General features: G+C 50.4%; 1 protein-coding gene and 1 non-coding gene across 5 annotated transcripts in view; one reads left to right on the top strand and one right to left on the bottom strand.

The window, feature by feature from the left end:
• LOC139247666 (transmembrane protein 144-like) overlaps nucleotides 1–17,354 on the bottom strand; it is a 135,933-nt gene that overhangs the window by 99,172 nt on the left and 19,407 nt on the right. For 2 of the 4 annotated variants that reach the window (XM_070871754.1, XM_070871777.1), the window contains exon 3: nucleotides 11,950–12,086. The exons of 1 other annotated variant lie outside the window; for it this stretch is intronic. In XM_070871754.1, the coding sequence (XP_070727855.1) occupies nucleotides 11,950–12,067 (118 nt within the window). In that variant the 5' untranslated portion in view covers nucleotides 12,068–12,086. Of the gene's footprint in view, nucleotides 1–4,640; nucleotides 4,770–11,949; nucleotides 12,087–17,354 lie in introns of those variants that run through there. One more of the 4 variants, XM_070871767.1, reaches the window with a different exon arrangement.
• Nucleotides 15,935–16,005, top strand: trnag-gcc (transfer RNA glycine (anticodon GCC)). Its single transcript has one exon. It is a non-coding gene; the product is annotated as a tRNA-Gly (tRNA).

Genomic DNA, 17,354 nt, shown 5'->3' with positions numbered 1-17,354 from the left:
AATTTATTTACCCAGAGGGTGGTAGGGGTCTGGAATTTACTGCCTGAAAGGGTGGTAGAGGCAGAAGCCCTCCCCACATTTACAAAATTGGATGTGCACTTAAAGTGCCATAACCTACAGACCAAGAACTGGAAAGTGGGATTAGGCTGGATGGTCGGCCAGTGGTGACACGATGGGCCGTAATGGCCTCCTTCGTGCTGTAAATTTCTATGATTCTATGATATCATTTGCTTTCTTAATTGCTTGCTGTACCTGCATGTTAACTTTCAGTGATTCGTGTACAAGGACACATTTCCCACCATTTAAAAAATACTGTTTTTCTATTTTTCCTACCAAAATGGATAACTTCACATTTCTCCACATTATATTCCATTTGCCATGTTCTTGCCCACTCACATAGCCTGTCGATATTCCTTTGAAGTCTCTTTGCATCCTCCTCACTACTTACATTCCCACCTAGCTTTGTATCATCAACAAACTTGGATATATTACATTTGGTCCCCTCATCCAAATCATTGATGTAGATTGTGAATAGCTGAGGCCCAAGCACTGATCCTTGCGTAACCCCACTAGTTACAGTCTGCCAACCCGGAAATGACCCGTTTGTTCTTATTCTCTATTTAATAAATTTGTTGAACACGATTTCCCCTTCATAAAACCATATTGACTCTGCCGAATCATATTACGATTTTCTAAATGCACTGTTACCACTTCCTGAATAATGGATTCCATCATTTTGCCGACAACTGTTTTCAAGCTAGCTGGCCTGTAGTTCCCTGTTTTCTCCTTCCCTCCTTTCTTGAATAATGCGGTTACATTTTCTACCTTCTAATTCACTGGGACCATTCCAGAATCGAGGGAGTTTTGGAAGATCACAACCAATGCATCCACTACCTCAGCTGCCATAGCTTTTAGAACCCTAGGATGTAGGCCATGAGACCCAGGGAAGTTGTCGGCTTTTAGTCCCACTTTTTCTCTACTGATCTTAAATAGTTTATGTTCTTAAATCTCAACAGCCCCTTGGTTCCCCGCTATCTTTGGAATGCTTTTTGTGTCTTCTACTGTGAAAACATAGACAAAATATTTGTTTAAAGTCTCTGCTATTTCCTTATTCCCCATTATAATCTCTCGTCTTACTTTTGCTACTCTCTTCTTTTTTACATACTTGTAGAAGCTCTTACAATCTGTTTCTATATTTCTTGCTAGTTTACTCCTCTCTTTTTTTATCAATGTTTTGGTCATCCTTTGCTGGTTTCTAAAGTTCCCAATCCTTAGGCTTTCTACTATTCTTCACAACATTACAAGCTTCTTTTAATCCAATAGTATCCTTAACTTCTTTAGTTAGCCATTAATGGATCACCTTTCCTGTGGAGTCTTTTTTCCTCCTCAGCAGAATATATATTCGTTGAGAATTTGCAAATATTTATTTAATTGTTTTAAACTGCTAATTTACAGCCATACCTTTCAACCTAATTTCTCAATCGACCTTTGGCAACTCGTCCCTCATACCTATGTAATTGGCTTTATTTAATGGCTTTATTTAAGGGGGTCAAAACTGCCCATTTTTATAGCTCCATTAGCACCGGAGGGGGAGGGGTTGTTCGGAGGGGGAGTGGGGGGGGTCGGAGGAGAGGGGGGCCGTCGAATGGGATCGGAGGGGGAGCGAGGGGATCGGAGGGGTATGAGAGGGGATCGGAGGGGCATGCGAGGGGATCGGAGGGGGAGCGAGGGGGGATCGGAGGGGGAGCGAGGGGATCGGAGGGGGAGCGAGGGGATCGGAGAGGGAGTGAGCGAACTCACGGAGAGCATAGTGGGTTTGGCAGAAGAACGTGATCCAGGTTTTTTGTTAGCAAGAACATGATCCAGCTGGAAAGACGGATCACCTTCTTCCAAACCCTATCCCCTTGACACCCACACCACGTCCTCCCCCTCCTCCCCCACACCTGGTTGATTTCTTGGAAAGCTCGGTGCGTGTAGGCAGCGACATCATTGGATTGGACGAAATCCGGAAGTCACGAAACTGTCACTATTCTCTTCATACCCAATAAACCTGTTAACAATCCATGACCCACATATAATGCCCCATCTAAAAGGGGGGGTGGGGGAGTGCAAGGTCGGGAACTTGTTGGGAGGGGGGGGCGAGGGGGACATGAGCAGGGAGAGGTCGGGGGTGTGGGTGAGAGGAATGGGGTGATGATGGGGGCGGGAGGGCGAGGCGAGAAAGGGGGGGGAGGCGAGAAAGGGGGGAAGGCGAGAAATGGGGGGTTGGTGAGGGGGGGGGGATGATGAGAGGGGGTGTGATGAGGGGGGGGTGTGATGAGAGGGGGGGGTGATGAGAGGGGGGGATGATGAGAGGGGGGGATGATGAGAGGAGGGGGATGATGAGAGGGGGGGAGAAGAGAGGGGGGGGAGAAGAGAGGGGGGGAGATGAGAGGGGGGCAGAGATGAGAGGGGGGGGGAGATGAGAGGGGGGGGAGAGATGAGAGGGGGGGGGAGATGAGAGGGGGGGGTGAAGAGAGGGGGAAGAGGAGGGAAGGTCAGGAACCTCAGGGGTGGGGGGAGAAAGACAGGAACTCGGCAGAGGGAGGACAGGAACAGGCGATAGTGGGGGGGGGCGGGGAGGAGGTGAGAAACTTGGGCTGAGGGGTTGAGAAGGTGAAGCACTGGGGGGGGGGCAGCGGGCGGGAGGCCAGGAACTTGTTTGGGTGTGTGGGTGGGAGAGGATCTTAACCCGTGAGAGTGAGTCCTGTCTGTTCAAAGTGAGCTCTGTTCTGTGGGGAGTCAGCAGTCAGACAGGGTCGAATTATATTTTGCAAAGTCACTGATTACGTCGGCAGGGCAGTTTTAATTACACATTCCAGAGAAACTGCCGGGTGTGTCATTGTGTTAGGGAAATTGAAGGGACTGAAGGCCGATAAATCCCCAGGGACTGATAGTCTGCATCCCAGAGTACTTAAGGAAGTGGCCCTAGAAATAGTAGATGCATGCGTGGTCATTTTCCAACATTCCATGGACTCTGGTTCTGTTCCTATGGATTGGGAGGTAGCTAATGCAATCCCACTTTTTAAAAAAGATGAAAGAGAGAAAACAGGGAATTATAGACCGGTTAGCCTGACATCGGTGGTGGGGAAAATTCTGGAATAAATTATTAAAGATGTAATAACAGCGCATTTGGAAAGCAGTGACAGGGTTGGTCCAAGTCAGCATGGATTTATGAAGGGGAAATCATGCTTGACAAATATAGAGATTTTTGAGGATGTAACTAGTAGAGGGGATAAGGGAGAACTAGTGGATGTGGTGTATTTGGACTTTCAAAAAGCTTTTGACAGGGTTCCGCACGAGAGATTAGTGTGCAAAATTAAGGTACATGGTACTGGGGGTTATGTATTGACGTGGATAGAGAACTGGTTGGCAGACAGGAAGCAAAGAATGGGAATAAAAGGGTACTTATCAGAATGGCAGGCAGTGACTGGTGGGGTGCCGCAGGGTTCAGTGCTGGGATCCCAGCTGTTTACAATATAAATTATTGATTTAGACGAAGGAACTAAATGTAATATCTTCAAGTTTGCAGATAACACTAAGCTGGGTGGCAGTGCGAGCTGCGAGGGGGATGCTAAGAGGCTGCAGGGGGACTTGGGCAGGTTAGGTGAGTAGGCAAATGCATGGCAGATGCAGTATAATGTGGATAAATGTGAGGTTATCTACTTTGGTGGCAAAAACAGGAAGGCAGATTATCAGCTGAATGGTGACAGATTAGTAAACGGGGAGGTGCAACGAGATCTGGGTGTCATGGTACATCAGTCATTGAAAGTAGGCATGCAGGTACAGCAGGTAGTAAAGAAAGCAAATGCCATGCTGGCCTTCATAGCGAGGAGACTTGAGTATAGGAACAGGGAGGTCTTACTGCAGTTGTACAGGGCCTTGGTGAGACCACACCTTGACTATTGTGTGCAGCTTTGGTCACTTAATCTGAGGAAGGACGTGCTTGCTATTGACGGAGTGCAGCGAAGGTTCACCTGACTGATTCCCGGGATGGCAGGACTGACATATGAGGAAAGAGAGGATCGGCTAGGCTTATACTCACTGGAATTTAGAAGAATGAGAGAGGATCTCATAGAAACTTATCAAATTCTGACAGAACTGGACAGGTTAGATGCAGGAAGAATGTTCCCGATGTTTGGGAAGTCCAAAGCCAAAAGTCACAATCTAAAGATAAGGGTTAAGCCATATAGGACCGAGATGAGGAGAAACTTTTTCACCCAGTGAGTTGTGAACCTGTGGAATTCTTTGCCACAGAAAGTTGTTGAGTCCAGTTCGTTGGACATATTCCAAAGGGAGTTAGATGTGGCCCTTATGGCTAAAGGGATCAGGGGGTATGGAGAGAAGGCAGGGGTGGGGTACTAAGGTTGCATGATCAGTCATGATCATATTGAATGGTGGTGCAGGCTCGAAGGGCCGAATGGCCTGCTCCTGCATCTATATTCTATGTTTCTATGTCCTCCAAAGGGACTAATCAACAATCAGGTCTTGTGATCAAGGAGGCGCAATCAGAGCTTTAGGTGTTGCAAACTAACGCATCTTTCTGTAATGTAGTTAAACTCCAACAGCAGTTAAACCAGTTATGTTCATCCTTCCTAACTAAATGGAAAACTCCCTCTTCTTGACAGCTGATGACAGGTATTGCGATGGTGATGCTAATGCAATACACTGCTGCCCAAAATGCCCAGCTGCTCATTTGGTCAAGTCGGCATAACATGGAAAATGGAAATTATTTCCTGAAACCAAAGAAAAAATTATATTAAAATTAATGAGTGTAAAGTGTTTACTGAGGTCACAAAGCACCACGTATGTGATCTAGCAATCTATTTTTGTCTCCTAAACATTTATATGATGAAACATAAGAAGTAGAAGCAGGAATAAGCGTCAGATCACTTGAACCTGCTCCGCCATTCAATAAGATAAGGCTGATATTCGACCTTAACTCCTTTCCCGTCCGATTCCCATATCACTTGACTCCAAAAAACTGAGCATCCACAGTCCTTTGGGGTAGAGAATTCCAAAGATTCGCAACCCTCTAACTGAAGAAAATTCTTCTCATCTCAGTCCTTAATGGCCGACCCCTTATCCTGGGATAATGTCCCCTAGTTCTGGACTCTCCAGTCAGGGGAAACAGACTCTCAGCATCAACCCTTTCAAGCCCTCTCAGAATTTGATATGGTTCAATGTGATCACCTGTCATCCTTCGAAACTCCAGAGAGAGTATAGACCCATTTTACTCAATCTCACCCACTCAGCCCAGGAATCAATCTAGTGAACCTTAGTTGCACCGCCTTTAAGGCAAGTCTCCCCTTTCTTAGGTAGGGAGACCAAAACTGTACACAGTACTTCAGGTGTGGTCTCACCAACGCCCTGTACAGTTGCAGCAAAACTGCCTTGCTCTTCTGTCCCCTTGCAATAAAGGCCAACATACCATTTGTCTTACTAGTTGCTTGCCGTTTTTGTTTTATTCTTCCTACCAAAGTGAATAACCTCACATTATACTCCATCTGCCACGTTCTTGCCCACTCACTTAACCTGTCTATATTCCTTTCCAGACTCTTTGGGACCAAATTGCCCCCCGACTAAGAGAAGCCCCACTAACCAATCATTAAGATTTTGCTCCGGCCCGATCCTTGTTTTGTATTTCCGTTTGGGCCGTGTTGAGGGACAGATGTGTCCTTGGATCGGGTCGGCTGTCCCAACGAGTCGTCAGCACCGCTCTGTTGATGTCAGAGCATCGCAGCACATCCCTCACCTTCAGTTAAAGGGGAGGGCCGCTGCGAGCTCTGCAATAAATTGTTAGGCACACTGGGCCACCAGGGAGTGTTTCGGCTGGGCCATCCCCTCTTGGGTACTGGGCCACCAGGGAGGGTTTCGGCTGAACCCGATGCCACCATTGTCGGGCCGACCTCGGAGTCAGTTGACAATTAAAATTAAATAGAGGCACCGGCAGTACGCACTCCCCTTTAAGAGCGGATGAGCAACCCAGGCACACACAGCTTCCCACAGGGTAAACCAATCAGTGGCACCGACCGCTCCCCCAGTGAAATTTCCCGCGGGGGTCGGAAAGGGGGTAGCCGTGTGCCCGACGGGCAGCAGCATGGGCAGCGGAAACACCCGCTCTCGCCGCTCCTGGCCCGGGGGCAATTTAGGACAGTCGGTCCATCCATCTGCCCCCGGTCGGTAAGGCCCATCCGCTCCATTACCGTCTCTTAGAGGCAACAATGAAGCTTAAGGAGGGGGACAATTTCAGACCCTTTGTGTTCTTCTCACAGTTTACTTTCCCACCTAACTTTGTATTGTCAGCAAATGTGGATACTTTACACTCGGTCACTTCATCTAAGTCATTAATATAGATTACAAATAGCTGAGGCTAAGATCCTCCTTCTAACTCTGTTGGTTGTAACCAATTAAATCAAATGCCCCTAAAAGGGGGGACACACCAAACATTTTCAAACAAGTGCCCCTTATTTTTGGGTTTTTTTTTTGAGGGCACTGAAACACAAATTATACAAATGCCCCCTGGCTAAAGGGAAAGGGGGGCACTAAAACCAGAAAATTAAACAAATTAAACTCTAGACATATAAATCAAATTAAAATTTGGTTGCCAGGGGTGATGATGCACTCCAGTCCCGCCGGTGCCCACCTCACGCAGAAGGCCGCGAGCGAGTACCTCCTGACAAATTGCAACAGATTTGGTGTTTTCATTTTCCCACCCTACAATTCAATGCCTCTATAAAGTAGTAACTTGTACTGGAAGTCTAATCCAGATCTGGAAGTCAAATTTGTATTTTCTCTTTATGGAAGGATAACACGGGAAGTACAAAGGACTTTGCAACCAACTGTATACAAAGAAGCTCTCCCTAATCAGAAATAACTTTACTTTGTTTGCTCTCACCACAGAGCTAAAAAGAAAAAATAATGCATTTATATAGCACGTTTCACAACATCAGGATGTACAGCCAATGAAGTACTTTTGAAGTGTGTCCTCACTGGTGATGACCAATCATTAGACAGCAACATGGAAATTACAACTTTGGATTACCCAGGTTTAGTGCTTCTCAACGCTAGTATCAGGTAACTATTCTTGGTTCATTGTCTGTAGCCCAGTGGTAATTTTTGTTAGGTAAGGGTATTACGGGATATGGAGCAATGGAGTTGAGGTACAGAACAGCCGTGATCTAACTGAATGGCAGAATGGCTTCCTCTTGTCCCTAATCCATTGCTGGAGATGTACTGGCTGTATTTAGAAAGACAGGAATAAAACTACACAAAGCAGTCCCATGGAGTTAGACAACAGAGTACAGGTGATAAGGATGTCATGGTTAACCATATCAAATACAGCAGGAGAAGAGTGTCATGAACTTGGTGTCCAGCAGGCGGTCCAATTCGCCTTCTATCTTTTGCCGCATCACGTACGGCACCGCTCTGGCCTTGTGGTGTACTGGCCTGGCATCCGGGTTTATGTGAATCACTACCTTGGCCCCCATGAAAGTGCCAATGCCGGGTTGAAATAATGAGTCAAATTTGTCCAGGATCTGTGAGCATGATACTCGCTCCACAGAGGAAATTGCATTGACATCGCTCCATTTCCAGTTCATGATAGCAAGCCATAGTTAAGTAGGACAGAGTTAGTGATTTTGGCCTGGGCCGTCTCAGTGCTAGGAGAAATGTGGTAACTGGATTGGAGCACACAACTTCTGATAATCACTACGGTTCTGAATTTTCGCATCTTCAGCGCAGGAGAAACGGAGAACCCCGAGAAATGGCATGATCGGCACCGCTCAGTGAACTATCCGGGAAATGGCAATAGACACGCTCCAATATCGGGGCCCAGGTGTGTTTTATGACACAGGCAGCCGCCTGCGGTTGTTGAGCATCCGCAGGAAGATCCGGGTCGGCTGAGGGTTCCCCTTCCTCCACATCAAGCAAAACATCTCACCGACTCTGCGGAGAACCAGACCCACTTTCTGCTTCCGCTCTGACCGGGTCACTCGCTCTCCTCCCTCACACCGGGACACTCGATCTCCTCCCTCACACCGGGACACTCGCTCTGCTCCGCCACCATTTATCGGGGATCAGGTGCTCGGCGTCACGTGACGGGCTCTGCCTGCTGGAAGGCAGCTGCAGCCTCGGCGTCTCTATAGCAACTGGAGCAGGCGCGGCGGTGGCTCGCAGTGAGAGAGCAGCATCTGGTAGCGGTGACCCACACTGTCAGACACTGGATACCGTGGAGGACAGGCGCCATTTCAGGATTCTGCCCCCTTCCCTCTTCGCAGCTCTTTGCTTATCTTGGAGAGGTGGGCCATTCTCAGGAATCAGAAATATCATTGCTGGTTCCCAGTATCCATTATCTCCAGTGTGCCTTATTTTCCCATGGTGGTTCAGTGGTAGAATTGTCGCCTGCCACGCAGGAGGCCCGGGTTTAATTCCTGGCCAATGCAACTTTTTTTTTCCCCTTCATCAAAAATATGCTATAAAATAAGGGTCAAAGAACTGGCAACATAATTGAAAATATATGGTTTTCATGAGATTAACAAAATTCAGACTTGTTTATTTTATTGCATAGTCCGTCTCTAATATCATCATCCTCATCATAGGCGGTCCCTCGAGCAAGGGGATCAGAGGGGGGAGCGAGGGGATCGGTATGGGAGCGAGGGGATCGGTGGGGAGAGAGCAAACTCAGGGAGAGGAGGTCAGGAACCCAGTGGGGGGTGGGGGGGCGGGGGGTGTTAAGAGCACGGAGGACATCATGGGGTTGGCGGAAGAACGTGATCCAGGTCTAAAGGAGGTGGTTGAGAGCAAGAACATGATCCAGCTGGAAAGACGGATCACGTTGTTCCAAACTACACCCCCTTGACACCCACACCACATCCTCCCGCTCCGCCCCCACACCTGGTTGATTTCTCGAAAAGCTCGGTACGTGTAGCCAGAGACATCATTGGATTGGACGAAATCCAGAAGTCACGACACTGTCACGATTCTCTTCATACCCAATAAACATGTTAACAATCCATGACCCACATACAATGCCCATCTAAAGGGGGGGGGGGGCAAGGTCAGGAACTTGTTACTTGTTTGTGGGGGTGGGGAGTGGAGGTCATGAATCCCTGGGAAGGGGTGAGGGAGACATGAGCAGGGGGAGGAGATCGGGTGTGTGAGTGAGAGGAATGGGGGGTGATGGGGGGGGGGTGACGGGAGGGGGGCAGCGACGGGAGAGGGGGGGCGGCGACGGGAGAGGGGGGAGGGGTGGTGGGAGCGGGCGGGGGGATGACAGGGAGGGGTTGACAGAAAAGGAGAGGGGCGACGGGAGAGGGGGGGGGCGGCGACGGGAGGGGGGAGCGGCGACGGGAGGGGGGGGCGGCGATGGGAGGGGGGGCGGCGATGGGAGGGGGAGAGGGGGTCGGCGACGGGAGAGGGGGGCGGTGACGGGAGAGGGGGGGCGGCGACGGGAGAGGGAGGGTGGCGACGGGAGGGGGGGCGGCGACGGGATAAGGGGGGCGGCGACGGGAGTGGGGGGGCGGCGACGGGAGAGGGGGGGCGGCGACGGGAGAGGGGGCGCGGCGACGGGAGAGGGGGGCGGCGACGGGAGGGGGGGCGGTGACGGGAGAGGGGGGCGGCGACGGGAGAGGGTGGCGGCGACGGGAGGGGGGGGCGACGGGAGAGGGGGGGCGGCGACGGGAGAGGGGGGGTGACGACAGGGGCGGTGACGAGAGTGGGGGGAGGAGGGAAGATCAGGAACCTCAGCGAAGGGGGAGAAAGACAGGAACTCGGCAGGGGGAGAAGGACAGGAACTTCGGCGATCGTGGGAGATGCGGGGGCGGGGAAGGAGGAGGAGGAGGTCAGGCACTTTGGGGGGAGGGGGGTGATCAGAAACCAGCGGGTTGTGGGGGGGGGTTAGAGGCGAGAAACTTGGGCTGAGGGGTTGAGAAGGTGAAGCACTTAGGCTGGGGGGGAGGGGGGGGCGGAGGGACTTGTTTGAGTGTGTGGGTGGGAGAAGATCTTAATGCGTGATAGCGAGTCCTGTCGATTCAAAGTGAGCTCTGTTCTGTGGGGAGTCAGCAGTCAGACAGGGTCGAATTATACTTTGCAAAGTCACTGATTACGTCGGCAGGGCAGTTTTAATTACACATTCCAGAGAAACTGCCGGGTGTGTCATAGCGTTAGTGAAATTGATGGGATTGAAGGCTGATAAATCCCCAGGGCTTGATAGTCTGCATCCTGGAGTACTTAAGGAAGTGGCCCGAGAAATAGTAGATGCATGCGTGGTCATTTTCCAAATTTCATAGACTCTGGATCAGTTCCTGTGGATTGGAGGGTAGCTAATGTAACCCCACTTTTTAAAAACGATGCGAGAGAGAAAACAGGGAATTATAGACCGGTTAGCCAGACACTGGTGGTGGGGAAAATGCTGGAATAAATTATTAAAGATGTAATAACAGCACATTTGGAAAGCAGTGACAGGGTTGGTCCAAGTCAGCATGGATTTATGAAGGGGAAATCATGCTTGACAAATCTAGAGTTTTTTTAGGATGTAACTAGTAGAGTGGGTAAGGGAGAACTAGTGGATGTGGTGTATTTGGACTTTCAAAAAGCTTTTGACAGGGTTCTGCACAAGAGATTAGTGTGCAAAATTAAGGTACGTGGTATTGGGGGTAATGTATTGACGTGGATAGAGAACTGGTTGGCAGACAGGAAGCAAAGAATGGGATTAAAAGGGTCCTTTTCAGAATGGCAGGCAGTGACTAGCGGGGTGCCGCAAGGTTCAGTGCTGGGACCCCAGCTATTTACAATATACATTAATGATTAGGCGAAGAAATTGAATGTAATATCTTCAAGTTTGCAGATGACAGTAAACTGGATGGCAGTGTGAGCTGCGAGGAGGATGCTAAGAGCCTGCAGGGGGACTTGGACAGGTTAGGTGAATGGGCAAATGCATGGCAGATGCAGTATAATGTGGATAAATGTGAGGTTATCCACTTTTGTGGCAAAAACAGGAAGGCAGATTATCAGCTGAATGGTGACAGATTAGTAAACGGGGAGGTGCAACGAGACCTGGGTGTCATGGTACATCAGTCATTGAAAGTAGGCATGCAAGTACAGCAGGCAGTAAAGAAAGCAAATGGCATGCTGGCCTTCATAGCTAGGGGATTTGAGTGTAGGAGCAGGGAGGTCTTACTGCAGTTGTCCAGCGTCTTGGTGAGACCACACCTTGAGTATTGTGTGCAGTTTTGGTCACCTAATCTGAGGAAGGATGTGCGCTATTGAGAGAGTGCAGCAAAGGTTCAGCCAATTGATTCCCGGGATGGCAGGACTGACATATGAGGAAAGACTGGATCGGCTAGGCTTATACTCACTGGAATTTAGAAGAATGAGAGGGGATCTCAAAGAAACTTATAAAATTCTGACGGGACTGGACAGGTTAGATGCAGGAATAATGCTCCCGATGTTGGGGAAGTCCAGAGCCAGGGGTCACAATCTAAAGAAAAGGGGTAAGCCATATAGGACCGAGATGAGGAGAAACTTTTTCACCCAGAGAGTTGTGAACCTGTGGAATTCTCTGCCACAGAAAGTTGTTGAGTCCAGTTCGTTGGACATATTCAAAAGGGAGTTAGATGTGGCCCTTACGGCTAAAGGGATCGGGGGTATGGAGAGAAGGCAGGGGTGGGGTACTAAGGTTGCATGATCAGCCATGATCATATTGAATGGTGGTGCAGGCTCGAAGGGCCGAATGGCCTGCTCCTGCACCTCTATTCTATGTTTCTATGTCCTCCAAAGGGACCAATCAACAATCAGGTCTTGTGATCAAGGAGGCGCAATCAGAGCTTTAGGTGTTGCAAACTAACGCATCTTTCTGTAATTTAGTTAAACTCCAACAGCAGTTAAACCAGTTATGTTCATCCTTCCTACCTAAATGGAAAACTCCCTCTTCTTGACAGCTGATGACAGGTATTGCGATGGTGATGCTAATGCAATACACTGCTGCCCAAAATGCCCAGCTGCTCATTTGGTCAAGTAGGCGTAACATGGAAAATGGAAATTATTTCCTGAAACCAAAGAAAAAATTATATTAAATTAATGAATGCAAGGTGTTTGCTGAGGTCACAAAGCACCACCTCCATTATCAAGCAATCTATTTTTGTTTCCTAAACATTTATATGATGAAACATAAGAACATAAGAAGTAGAAGCAGGAATAAACGTCAGGTCCCTTGAGCCTGCTCCGCCATTCAATAAGATAAGGCTGATATTCGACCTCAACTCCTTTCCCGTCCGATTCACATATCCCTTGATTCCAAACATTTACTGAACTCAGCTTTGAATATACTCAACAACTGAGCATCCGCAGTACTTTGGGGTAGAGAATTCCAAAGATTCGCAACCCTCTAACTGAAGAAAATTCTTCTCATCTCAGTCTTAAATGGCCGATCCCTTATCCTAAGATTTTGTCCCCTCGTTCTAGACTCTCCAGTCAGGGGAAACAGACTCTCAGCATCAACCCTTTCAAGCCCTCTCAGAATTTGATATAGTTCAATGTGATCACCTGTCATCCTTCGAAACGCCAGAGAGAGTATAGACCCATTTTACTCAATCTCACCCACTCAGCCCAGGAATCAATCTAGTGAACCTTAGTTGCACCGCCTTTAAGGCAAGTCTCCCCTTCCTTAGGTAGGGAGACCAAAACTGTACACAGTACTTCAGGTGTGGTCTCACCAACGCCCTGTACAATTGCAGCAAAACTGCCTTGCTCTTGTGCCCCCTTGCAATAAAGGCCAACATACCATTTGTCTTACTAGTTGCTTGCCATTTTTGTTTTATTCTTCCTACCAAAGTGAATAACCTCACATTATACTCCATCTGCCACGTTCTTGCCCACTCACTTAACCTGTCTATATCCCTTTCCAGACTCTTTGGGACCTAAATTACCCCCTGACCAAGAGTAGGCGCACTTACCAATTATTAAGATTTTGCTCCGGCCCGATCCTTGTTTTGTATTTCCGGTTGGGGCAGTGTTGATGGGCAGATGTGTCCTTGGATCGAGTCGGCTGTCCCAACGAGTCGTCAGCACCGCTCTGTTGACGTCAGAGCATCGCAGCACATCCCTCCCCTTCAGTTAAAGGGGAGGGCCGCTGTGTGCTCTGCAATAAGTTTAGTTAGGCACACTGGGCCACCAGGGAGGGTTTCGGCCGGGCCATCCCTTCTTGGGTACTGGGCTGCCTGTTGGAGGCCCGGCCGAACCCGTTGCCACCATTGTCGGGCCGACCTCGGAGTCGGCCGACAATTAAAATTAAATAGAGGCACCTTTAAAGGCGGATGAGCAACCCAGGCACACACAGCTTCCCACAGGGTCAACCGATCAGTGGCACCGACTGCTCCCCCGGTGCAATTTCCAGCGGGGGTCGGAAAGGAGGTCGCCGTGTGCCCGACGGGCAGCAGCATGGGCAGCGGAAACACCCGCTCTCGTTGCTCCTGGCCCGGGGGCAATTTAGAACAGTCGGTCCATCCATCTGCACCTGGTCGGTAAGGCCTATCCGCTCCATTGTCATCGCTTAGAGGCGGCAATGAAGCTTAAGGAGGGGGACAATTTCAGCCCCTTTGTGTTCTCCTCACAGCTTACTTTCTCACCTAACTGTATTGTCAGCAAATGTGGATACATTACACTCGGTCCCTTCATCTAAATCATTAATATAGATTCTAAATAGCTGAGGCTAAGACCCTCCTTACAACTCTTTTGGTTGTAACCAATTAAATCAAATGCCCCTAAAGGGGAGGCGAGGGGGGCGAGGGGTGGGGGGGCGAGGGGGGGGAGGGACACACCAAACATTTTCCAACAAGTGCCCCCTTATTTTTGGGGTGATTTTTTGTTTGAGGGCACTGAAACACAAATTATAGAAGTGCCCCCTGGCTAAAAGGGGGGGGTCGAGGGGGGCACTAAAACCAGCAAATTAAATAAATTAAACTTTAGACAGATAAATCAAATTAAAATTTGGTTGCCAGGGGTGATGATGCACTCCAGTCCCGCCGGTGCCCACCTCACGCAGATGGCCGCGAGCGAGTACCTTCTTACAAATTGCAACAGTTTTGGCGTTTTCATTTTCCCACCCGACAATTCAATGCCTCTATAAAGTAGTAACTTGTACTGGAAGTCTAATCCAGATCTGGAAGTCAAATTTGTAATTTCTCTTTATTGAAGGATAATACGGGAAGTACAAAGGACTTTGCAACCAACTGTATATAAAGAAGCCCTCCCTAATCAGAAATAACTTTACTTTGTTTGCTCTCACCACAGAGCTAAAAAGAACAATGCATTTATATAGCACGTTTCACAACATCAGGATGTACAGCCAATGAAGTATTTTTGAATTGTGTCCTCACTGGTGATGACCAATCATTGGACAGCAACATGGAAATTACAACTTTGGATTACCCAGGTTTAGTGCTTCTCGACGCTAGTATCAGCTAACTATTCTTGGTTCATTGTCTGTAGCCCAGTGGTAATTTTTGTTCGGTAAGGTTATTACGGGATATGGAGCAATGGAGTTGAGGTACAGATCAGCCGTGATCTAATTGAATGGCAGATCAGCCTCCTCTTGTCCCTAACCCATTGCTGGAGATGTACTGGCTGTATTTAGAAAGACAGGAATAAAACTACACAAAGCAGTTCCATGGAGTTAGACAACAGAGTACAGGTGATAAGGATGTCATGGTTAACCATATCAAATGCAGCAGAAGAGTGACACACCATTGTTAAGTAGGACAGAGTTTGTGATTTTGGCCTGGGTCGTCTCAGTGCTAGGAGAAATGTGGTAACTGGATTGGAGCAAACAACTTCTGATAATCACTACGGTTCTGAATTTCCGCATCTTCAGCGCAGGAGAAAAGCAGAACCCCGAGAAATGGCATGATCGGCACCGCTCAGTGAACCACCGGGAAATGGCAATCGACACACCCCAATATCGGGGCCCAGGTGTGTTTTATGACACAGGCAGCCGCCTGCGGTTGTTGAGCATCCGCAGGAAGATCCGGGTCGGCTGAGGGTTCCCCTTCCTCCACATCAACCAAAACATCTCACCGACTCTGCGGAGAACCAGACCCACTTTCTGCTCCCCCTTTGACCGGGTCACTCGCTCTCCTCCCTTACACCAGGACACTCGCTCTCCTTCCTCACACCAGGGACACTCACTCTCCTCCCTTACACCAGGACACTTGCTCTCCTCCCTTACACCAGGATACTCGCTCTCCTCCCTTACACCAGGACACTCGCTCTCCTCCCTTACACCGGGATACTCGCTCTCCTCCCTCACACCAGGGACACTCACTCTCCTCCCTCACACCGGGACACTCGCTCTCCTCCCTCACACCGGGACACTCGCTCTCCTCCCTCACACCAGGGACACTCACTCTCCTCCCTCACACCGGGACACTCGCTCTCCTCCCTCACACCGGGACACTCGCTCTCCTCCCTCACACCAGGGACACTCACTCTCCTCCCTCACACCGGGACACTCGCTCTCCTCCCTCACACCGGGAGACTCGCTCTCCTCCCTCACACCGGGAGACTCGCTCTCCTCCACCACCATTTATCGGGAATCATGTGCTCACGTTCACGTGATGGGTTCTGCCTGCAGGAAGGCAGCTGCAGGCTCGGCGTCTCCATAGTACTGGAGCAGGTGCAGTGGTGGCGGTGGCTCACAGTAAGAGCGCGGCATCTGTTAGCGGCGGCCCGCACTGTCAGATACTGGATACCGTGGAGGGCAGGCGCCATTTCAGGAATCTGCCCCCTTCCCTCTTCGCAGCACTTTGCTTATCTCGAAGAGGCGGGCAACTCTCAGGAATCAGGAATATCATTGCCAGTTCCCAGTATCCACAATCTCCAGTGTACATTATTTTCCTATGCATTGGTGGTTCAGTGGTAGAATTCTCGCCTGCCACGCGGGAGGCCCGGGTTCGATTCCCGGCCAATGCAACTTTTTTTCCCCTTCATCAAAAATATACTATAAAATAACCATCAAACAACTGTCGACATAATTAAAAATATATGATTTTCATGAGATTAATAAAATTCAGACTTGTTTATTTTACTGCATAGTCCGTCTCTAATATCATCATCCTCATCACAGGCGGTTCCTCGAACGAGGTGATCGGAGGGGGATCGGAGGTGGAGCGAGGGGATCGATGGGGAAAGAGCGAACTCGGGGAGAGGTCACGAATTCAGGGGAGGGTGGTGGGGAGGCGGGTGTGGTGTTAAGAGCACGGAGAGCATAGTGAGGTTGGCGGAAGAACGTGATCCAGGTCGAAAGGAGGGTTTCTTTTTGTTAGCAAGAACATGATCCAGCTGGAAAGACGGATCACCTTCTTCCAAACCCTACCCCCTTGACACCCACACCACGTCCTCCCCCTCCGCCCCCACACCTGGTTGATTTCTCGGAAAGCTGGGTGCGTGTAGGCAGAGACATCACTGGATTGGACGAAATCCAGAAGTCACGACACTGTCACGATTCTCTTCATACCCAATAAACCTGTTAACAATCCATGACCCACATACAATGCCCATCTAAAGCGGGGGGGGGGGGGGGGGGGGAAGGGGAAGTGGGGGGGGGGGCAAGGTCAGGAACTTGTTGGAGGGGGGAGGAGGTCATGAATCCCTGGGGAGGGTTGAGGGGGGCTTGAGCAGGGGAGGAGGACGAGAGGGGGGGGCGGGGACGACGAGAGGGGGGGGGGGGGACGAGAGGGGGGGGGACGACGAGAGGGGGGGGGATGACGAGAGGGGGGGGACGACGAAAGAGGGGGGGACGACGAGAGAGGGGGGGACGACGAGAGAGGGGGGGGACGACGACGAGGGGGGGGACGACGAGAGGGGGGGGACGACGAGAGGGGGGTAGACGAGAGGGGGACGACGACGAGAGGGTGGGGTAGACGAGAGGGGGGTAGACGAGAGGGGGGGTAGACGAGAAGGGGGGGACGACGAGAAGGGGGGGACGACGAGAGGGGGGGGGACGAGGGGGGGGGGGGATGACTACGAGAGGGGGGGGCCGACGAGAGGGGGACGACGACGAGAGGGGGGGGGCGACGAGAGGGGGGGACTACGAGAGGGGGGACGGCGAGAGGGGGGGACGACGAGAGGGGGGACGTCGACGAGAGGGGGGAACGTCGACGAGAGAGGGGGGGGACGAGAGGGAGGGGGACGACGAGAGAGGGGGGGATGAGACGGGGGGGGGACGAGAGGGGGGGGAACGACGAGAGGGGGGGAACGACGAGAGGGGGGGGGACGACGAGAGGGGGGGGGACGACGAGAGGGGGGGTCGACGAGAGGGG

This window comes from Pristiophorus japonicus, chromosome 2 (genome assembly GCF_044704955.1).
Source record: "Pristiophorus japonicus isolate sPriJap1 chromosome 2, sPriJap1.hap1, whole genome shotgun sequence".
NCBI lineage: Eukaryota > Metazoa > Chordata > Chondrichthyes > Pristiophoridae > Pristiophorus > Pristiophorus japonicus.
This window is presented reverse-complemented; position numbering and strand designations above follow the sequence as displayed.